Source organism: Perkinsus marinus (genome assembly GCF_000006405.1).
Source record: "Perkinsus marinus ATCC 50983 genomic scaffold scf_1104296959768, whole genome shotgun sequence".
NCBI classification, from domain to species: domain Eukaryota; phylum Perkinsozoa; order Perkinsida; family Perkinsidae; genus Perkinsus; species Perkinsus marinus.
The window spans coordinates 103,468-112,139 of NW_003206281.1; the positions used below are offsets into that span (position 1 = coordinate 103,468).

General features: G+C 47.7%; 1 protein-coding gene across 1 annotated transcript; it reads right to left on the bottom strand.

The window, feature by feature from the left end:
• Positions 1–3,911: 3,911 nt before the first annotated feature.
• On the bottom strand, positions 3,912–4,799 carry Pmar_PMAR026362 (hypothetical protein; the record flags this gene model as incomplete). Its single annotated transcript, XM_002772948.1, has 1 exon — positions 3,912–4,799. The coding sequence occupies one exon, from the start codon at positions 4,797–4,799 to the stop codon at positions 3,912–3,914; it is 888 nt and encodes a 295-aa protein (XP_002772994.1).
• Positions 4,800–8,672: the final 3,873 nt, after the last annotated feature.

The window sequence follows — 8,672 nt, forward strand, 5'->3', positions numbered from 1 at the left end:
CTTCACACGCGCTACCGGTATTGCATTGTCGAAGAACGGCGTGAATGTAATGCAAAGGTCGTGCGGACGTGGATGCCTGGGGCTGTTTACCACTCACACGAACGATCACGGCAGTCGAACAGAAGACCCATCCTGCTAAGTAACGAATTCTGTTCCCGAGACTCTTTTAAGCCTCAAAATCCTGGGAAGGAGTTGGACTTCCTCCCAGGACTTCTTCGCTCACGTGGACTCCTGCAGTCCACGTGAGCGCAACTGCTCAGGCTCCGCACAACGCATCCGCTGCACCGCATCTTTGCATGTGGACTTAGACTAGTAAATCGATAGATGAGCAACCGATACCCCGGTTCTAGCACGTATATGGTGTCGTAGGTTTTTACAAGACAGCGGTAGATTGGCCTCTCCTCCTGAGTAAGAAGTCCTGAGCTGTAATATATAACCAAGTTAAACCAACCTGTGCCCGACACTGCACGAGCGCTGGGCGAGGGCGGTCATGGCCTGTTGGCAAAAATGTAGAAAAAAAGGTAGTTTCCGTGCACCAACGCCACAATATAACCAACAACAGCTCTCGTGATCGGTAGCAGTAGAAGCAGGTGAAGGCAGATTATCTCCATATCTCTCACCAATTACCATCGGGAAATACCTGTCGGGTAATTGTCTATTAGTTGATTGGTGACAGGGTGGCTGAAATATTTCATAGTGAAATATTACCAGAATGTTTCAATGAAATATTTCAAATATTTCATGGAAAAAAATCTCAGTGAAATATTTCACTTTGAACGGATTTTTAGCTGTTTTGAGGGTTTACGTCAGAAAATAGTGCTTGAGGACTCTCATCATAGATCACGGGTGTAGTTGGCCCTATCAACAGCAATACTATCCCCTTAGCAGGGGACAAGTGAAAATGAAATGGGTAAAATGGGGAAAATCCCGGTTGAAGTAGGAAATACTCCAGTCGTACCAACGGCATTGATCTTCCTATCCGATAGGACCTATTTCGTGCTCCTGCAGCCTGATTGTACTACTAGCGCGTATCGTCTAGCGGTGATATAGTCAACCCACCCGCAGGTATTGATCTCATGTAGAACAAAATAGCCTCAGACAAGGTGTGCAAACTTTCGGTTATGGAATGCTGAAATTCAATGTAATGGAATAACTCCATTACTGTCACATTGGAATAATTCCATTGGAACTTCAACGATCTTCGTCTCCACTGTCAACACATTGTGACACTGACCTTCGTCTCCATTGTGACACTTCTGGAGTCAAGAAATACGGCGGCTGAGAAAAGCCACGTCCCACCATACCCACGATAGCGGAGAGGATAGGCAGCGGAGTACGATCGAACTTATCAATGCGGCACCCATGCGCGAGTAGGAACTCAATCGAACGAGCATAGAATTGATCGAGCACTCGTCTTCAAAGGAGTTCAGTGAAATACTGTGCAGCTGCACGATAGTTAGACGAAATCGAACACCTCCTGCTCTTCTGGTGCTCAAGCTGGGGTATCGGGGGCTTAGAGGTTAAGAATACTGCATCCTTCTCCGGGAAGGACCCCGGATCGCTGTCGCACTCTCGATTTATGGTTCTCAAATCGGCCACGTCATGCTTGTCCGTGGAGCAAGACTCTCGCACCAGTAGAGAATCCTCGTGCTCCCGGGGACGACGATGAGTGTGATCGGTATATCGCGCCGAGCGCTCATTCGACTGTTTTATCGCTGAGCCCTCACTCACGTGCCTATTCGGCAAAAGCGGCCGCCTCTTCCCTTCCAAAGCCCTGATATCATCCAAGCGGCACTCTCCAAGATGCATTGTAGTCCGGGATGGACTGAAGTACCCTCTCGCGAATTCGTTGCAGAGATCGCAACTGTAGGCTCCATTCGAAGATACCGAGAAATACTCTCACGGATCTGGCTGGCCCTTTACGCCTCTTCTGTATCGTACTACATTTGATCACAAGGGTTTATCCCAAACACCAGCTCCAGTTCATCATTGGAAAGCTCGAATTTCGAGCTTTGAAAGAGGTCCCCGTATTCCAAAGTCGCTTTGATCTACGGGGATGTTTGATGGTGCGTGAAAACACTCCAGGCGGCTTCCACTGAGATATTTCCACTAACCCGTAAAGATTGGCGTCGCCAAACCCATTAGATTCGCCAATTTGGCGGATCTTAAGATTAAGACTCTCATCTCACAAACTTGAAAAACTCAAAGAACGTTTCAGAGGTCCCTTAGTCTCAACTCGAGACTTCAAGACTCTCAAGTGTGAGGAGACTAACCTCGAGAATAAGGTCAAGCTAGAGCTATTGGTCCTGAACTAAGCAACTTTCGGGGAACTTACAGGGAAGAACAAAAGTTGTGCGTATTTTTCCCAAAATCTTCAGAACTTCATTAACCGGGGATCGTGCTCACGGTCCGTCGCGGACCGTCCGTGAGTCACGGGGTTTGGGGAACGCGATTATCTACTTCGGCGAAGCCTTATTATGTACTCCGCATATCCGCGACTTAGGGCCGGGACAAAGCAAGCCGATTGTCTTAATCGGCCCAGTCGGATTGGGCCTTACCGCAATTTCAAATGCTTGGTGAAAATCAGGTGCAACTTGGTTTCCACCGCGGTGAAATGCCTCCAAGTCGATTTGAGCCGGGTACGTCCGGTCAGGGCGCTCGCTCATTACGTAGCGTGACCGATTTTGTTCGAAGCCTCGTGGAAAATGGGACCGTTCGGTCCATAGATTTCTGGTAGGTTGTTCACCAATGAAATTACCTCGTATGTTATCGTCGACGCAAACCGAGTTGGTTTGGTCGAAGATGGCAGCCCAGCCTTGCTCGGGCCGCTAATAATCCTGACCCTCACCGACTCTACGGCGTACGGGCCACGGGTTTGGGGGTTGGTCAGAAGTACTGTCTCCAATCTCTGACTTCGTAATAACGATAACCATCTCCACAAGCGAAACCCATGACTAGACGGCCATCTCTGAAAGAATACAACTGAAATACCTCGGCTGGCAAGGTGCTCTTGTCGCCAAAACCTGGTGGATCTCGTTGGACATGAAGGATTCATTCGAGTTCGGCTTCGATTTTGTAACGTTATTAGATTGTGACATACTTGAGTTCTCAAAGTCAAGCTTGATTGTAACACCATCATTTTTTCTTGCTCACTTGTCAAAGTTGCGCGGGAAAAGCGAGAAAGATAGTCTCGGGTAAGGGACGACTTACGCTTGAGTATGGACTTTTTGAGTCTGTATGATGCTTGGGGTCAACACAATGTGGCAAGTACTTGTGTTCCGTGGTCGTACACAGCCCCCGCAGTTGTGGACGCGGATCCTGCCGAGGGAAAATAGAGTACATTTGCAGAGGTTACATGATGGAAGTAGACAATTTACTATCTAAATACATGACATGGTTGTCTCACCATCAATCATTGATGCCTGTGGGTCCAACATTATGTTGGAGACACAGGCTGCGCGCCCAACAGCCCATATGCTCATCTCAGTAATCCGCGCTCCCTCACTCAGTAATACTGAGTCAGTATGCCATCAAGCCTTCCCAGCATGCCATCAGGTCTCCCTAATATGCCATCAGGTCTCCTCAATGTGCCACCAGGCCTCGTCACTGAGAAAAACGCAACAGGATCGCTTGATTGACAGTCTAACAGCTTCAAGGTCAAGATGTTTGAGGTTTTTGATTCAAGGAGTCTACGATGATCTTGAGATTGTGAAGAGACTCATGGTGACTCAAAGACTGAAAAATCATAGCATAGAAATAACAAGTTTTAAGTGGTTGAGTGTCCGGATATCAAGATAACGCACCAACAAAAGTCTGCCCGCCCAGAATGTGCTGAATATGGAATCTCAAGCACCTATGGCGGACCAAGACGAATCATCCACAAAACCCCTTTGAGAGAAGCTGAAGGAAGTTTACTGTGGCAGGATGATTCTCTCCCTAAGGAAGGTCACCGGGAAGTGTAACTTGATCAATGCATTAGTGACGGAGGCCTTCGCTGTACCCTTAAGGTCCCATATGCTGTCATTGGCCTTAAGAGTATCCAAGGTCAAAGAGAAGGAAGCATCAACAGTACCAAGTGTAACCTTCTTAGAGATCGATGTTGTCACGTTGAAGCCCATATTCCCAGCATTTGTAGCGTACATATAGCTAGTATTACTGGGTAAATGCTCAATGTCCAAAGCTAGGTAGCTGAAAACATAGATTTTGAAGTGAGGATTAGCGACTAGGTTCTTCTGCACGCGACCGAGTAGCCCAGGTTTGGGGGTTTCCACATCATAGGTCGCCAAGGATAGGTACGCGCCAAGCCTTTTTTTGTTACCAAAAGCTACCACCTCTGCCTCACCGCCGGCGTGGGTGCTCAGCCTCATCGCAGTCTTGCACTCGAACTCGGCTGTGAGACCAATAACGACATTGTCCTGTGGGTCATTGATATCGAAAAGATCAACAATGGCTGTCACTTGCTTCTTCTCTTTACCAGTTGTATTGCGTTTGCCGTGGAAGCAGTAGTACCTGTTTTGCGGGCGCACATCCGGTGTACAACCCGGCGGATATGAGAAGCTACCATCAGCCGAAACTGCTGCTAGCTGAGGATCTTCATGGTATGAGGCAATACGCTCCTCATCATCTTGCTCGATGAGCTCCGCCTCCAGCTCCTTCACTAGGTTGATGAGCTCCGGTGTGCACTCTAGGGGGTCCAAGCTACCGCAAAGGGACTCCTCATCACCAGTTGAACGGCCGACCACGATGCCTTCAGCAAGCGAGATGAGGGCTATCGTAGCTACAGAGATCCTGAAGAACATGCGTGGAGGAGTGGATGAAGCTGAGGCAAACATGTTCAGTATGATACTGAAGTGTCTCTGCTATTCGGTTCGAATCTCATAATGTGAGTTCGGTTCTGAGATTTTCATGATTTCACGTGATGATGCGGACGCACAACGTTGTGGAATAGCCCATAATTAGATTCACACGCAATGAAAGTTTGATTCGATTAGTTGAAACTAGATTGCTAGTCTTGAAATGACACAGTAATGCACAGTAATGCACAGTAGTGCACAGTAGTGATACAATGATGAATCTGAACTCACGTTCAGGAGTGGCGGGTTTGGATGTTTGGTCGCACACGCGGCGTTTGTGCTTAAAATGTTTTTGGTCTATCATACTCAGAACACTGTTGTAGTCAACAGACTAAACGGACAGCACAGATGAACAGCTAATAGATATTGATCGATCAGGAAGGTTACAGATAGTAATCGTGTCAACCGTCATGAGTACTCTTAGGAAGAACTTAGTAGGTGATCCTGAGCAAGAGACGGGGAGAGGACTCGCACGGAAGCGACACATCATACTTGATCATTCATAATTATCATCCATCCACAACGTTTGTGATTCATGGAAGAGGAAGCTCTTTGACTACCCTGCAGGATGGATAGAAAGTGAACCGGCCTGCGATGGCTTCGTTGGTCGCTGAATAGGGCTTGTTCAGAAAGCCCAGTATCATGGATTGTTACTGCTTCTAGGCATTGTGCGCGTTTGCGTGCATGTGCGCAGCTAATCACTTATCCGGGATAAGTTATCCCCCCGAATAGATAGAGACGGAGATCTTTCCGACTCTTGTTACCTACTATGAGATACGACCAAGCAACATGCATCGACCTTGGCCTGACTAAGCCGTTGGTGCTGAACATTTAATTCGCACACACTGTGTGACACATATATGATATAGTTGTGAGATGGTATGTGACCATTCTGTTGCCTCCTATTGTTCAACTCAGAAGCAGGGGAGGAGGAACTCATACATAACAAGAATAACTTGAGTCTTGAGCCAAGATGGCTACTCATCTTCGATAACTTATGTACTCAACATTATTAGCACTAGCCAAAACAGCTTTGTGTTATACAGAATCTGTATTACAGATATATTTGGAAGGAAATCATCAGAAAGCAAGAATCATCATCTTTATTCAAGAGTCATCCACATACCACCCTCGCACACTCTGTGCGAAGCTGATGAGCATAATTAATCTGCTCTCGAGCCTTCCTTGCGGGTTGACGTCGAACAGCACCTTTCGATCTGTCACTAGCTGCATCAGCTTGCGAATGCTCTTCTTCTCTATCACGCTTCGCATTCGGTGAAGATGATGGCAACTAGACTTCAGCTTGAAGAGAACTTTCGTCTACATACTTCTTGAGATGTCGCTCACGCAGTTTGTCGATCTTTTAGAATATCATTGGCCTAAAAGTAAATCTAATTTTCTCTAAAAGTACTCGATATTTCCATCTCCTTCGCTGCCATATCTTCACCAGCTGACTCGGCTAGATTGATCTTACCGAAAACACCTTGACTCGACCAAGGATCGCGGCCTTGGCAATCCACCGTGCATCAACATGTGAGGGCTTAGATAATCAAGCCTCTTAATTTAAGAGCAAAGGCGTTGACACAATTCATTCTCGCAAACCTCCGTGGGGATCATATTACATTTGAGAGCTTCCTGTTTGCTGAATCAACTACTACGAACTTTGCCGCGCTTCGTGTTGGTCATATATGCGAGTGAATTCATACACCGGCAACCGTCAACAGTAACTCGCTCGATTGCTCCTTTATGCTGCATTATGACACCAGTGGCGCGGCGCTGCACATGACGGGACTCTAGGTCATCGTATTCCATCCCTAGCTTAGATTTGGATGACTACTCCTTTTGAAATCAGTAGACTTCCTCTGGGAAGGCCTTGAAGTGGGAGCTTCCATTCAAACTTTTATTAGATTCTACATTGTAGAAGTTGGTTGACTCAGTCTAGAGTATGCATTGAGCGGCTTAATTTGAGCCAATAATCAGCTGGCAATATCATTGTCACTCCATGTGGGATCAGAGTCCCTGACTGTCTCGCTTGGCCAGGGTCCGCGACAGACCGCCCACCTATGGCAGTCATGCTGAAGAATCTAGTGTAAAATATCTGTCCTCTAAGAGGTCTGGCTGAATCGAGATTCTCCGCCCAATACTTGAGTTTTTGACATGAAGCGAGGTTCTTCCCTCTATTCGAGGCATGCTGAGTAAGAGTAGCAAAGCTACTCTTTCCTTTGAGCCCTTTGGAGGCTGTATGAGATGAATGAGAGGTCTCTAACATCGAAAATGCATACTCAGCAAAAGTTCCCTGAAAAATTCTACTCGCGGGAAAATTTGGAAACGTCCGCGGAAATTTTCGGCGAAAGTTTCTGTGGGAAGTTTCTCATACACCCTGTAACCATATAAGGACTTCATCAGATATTAAATATCCCACTCCTGGTCGCGTGGGTCTGGTGGGGCGGTTCGCTACGAACCGACCCTAGAGGTATCGATGAGGGAAAGACACTCAGAGACACAGGGTCTGAGTGACACTCAGGGAGTGTGCCGACAGTGCGTGTCTGCACCCTCTTCGGTACTTGCTCCGGGGAGTGGTGGGATTGGGATAAAATACAGAATGTCTTTCAGCCCGTGACCATGTTATGATATCAGGAAAGCGGGGAGAATCCGCTCGCCTCGCGGTTACATCTCTGCAGTGCGAATTGGTAGCGGAGCGACGCGGCCATCCGCATCGGTATTTAACCTAGGTTAACAAGCTAACCTCTATCAGATTCCGACCACCATCTCATCGCACCAGCCTGAGGGAACCCCATTTTTGAGTACTGATTAGTACTGATTAGTACGATAAGAGTTCACATCCACATCCAAGCTAGCTTTAAAGTAAAAACATAGCAATATCAGATGCACAACCAAACTCCTCTAAGTCAGTGAGCTCGTCAAGAAATAGAGTCACTGGACTTTTATGATTAAGGCCTCGGGAAACTCCACCCAAAAGACCAATCGAAGATTTGGCACGGATATCTTGTCGCCTCTCAGCCTTCTGAGGAGGGGGAGGCCCCCCTCCTTGCTCTCGGCGAATACTCTGCTAAGCAGAGTCTGCTTGGTTCTCCTTGTACTCGTCGAAGCTGATCTAGAGTACACCGATGAGTAGGAACTGCACATTGTCCACAGCCAGGAGATGGCGTTTATGAGGTGAGAGGTACCTCGGGTCCTAAAGGGATGGATCCGTCCCGGTTGAAGCTTCCCAAATGTACTGAGGCTCTAGAACTCGCGGCCCATTTTGATGTCTGTGAAAACATCTTCGTGGAGGCAAGGATCGGTACTTTTGTGGGCGAAGGTCGAGGCCGGCAATTCAGACCTTATGGTGATGTACGCGTCTCGTGCATCGAATCCTTCTTGAGGACTTTGCCGGATGGTGCCATACAGAATAGTGCCAAGAGAGCAGCAAGGAAGCTCGGATGGTCATGGCAGCATCTCCGTCACAGTGTCATTAGGCGACATGGGCGAAGATCGCCGATCTTAGATCGGCCATAGTCGACGAGTTGGCAAAACTTCTTCGACAACTTAAGTTCTCCTCCCCAGTGGAAGTCGATGCCTTTCTGAAGAAATGCGAGGCAATCATGAATGCTCTGGAGGCAGCCTATGGCCAAGATAGAAGTGAGACTCGTCGAGTAGTGAAGCACATCATCGGCACCCTACCACCGCACATTGCCACTGAGATCATTAGGGAGATCAAGCAGACGATGGGCTTGGCCTCGGCTATGTCGAGGGGATGGCGATGGACTGTGATTGGGAGATTCTACTCCCATTTGTGCCAAGCTTCGACCCTAGGCA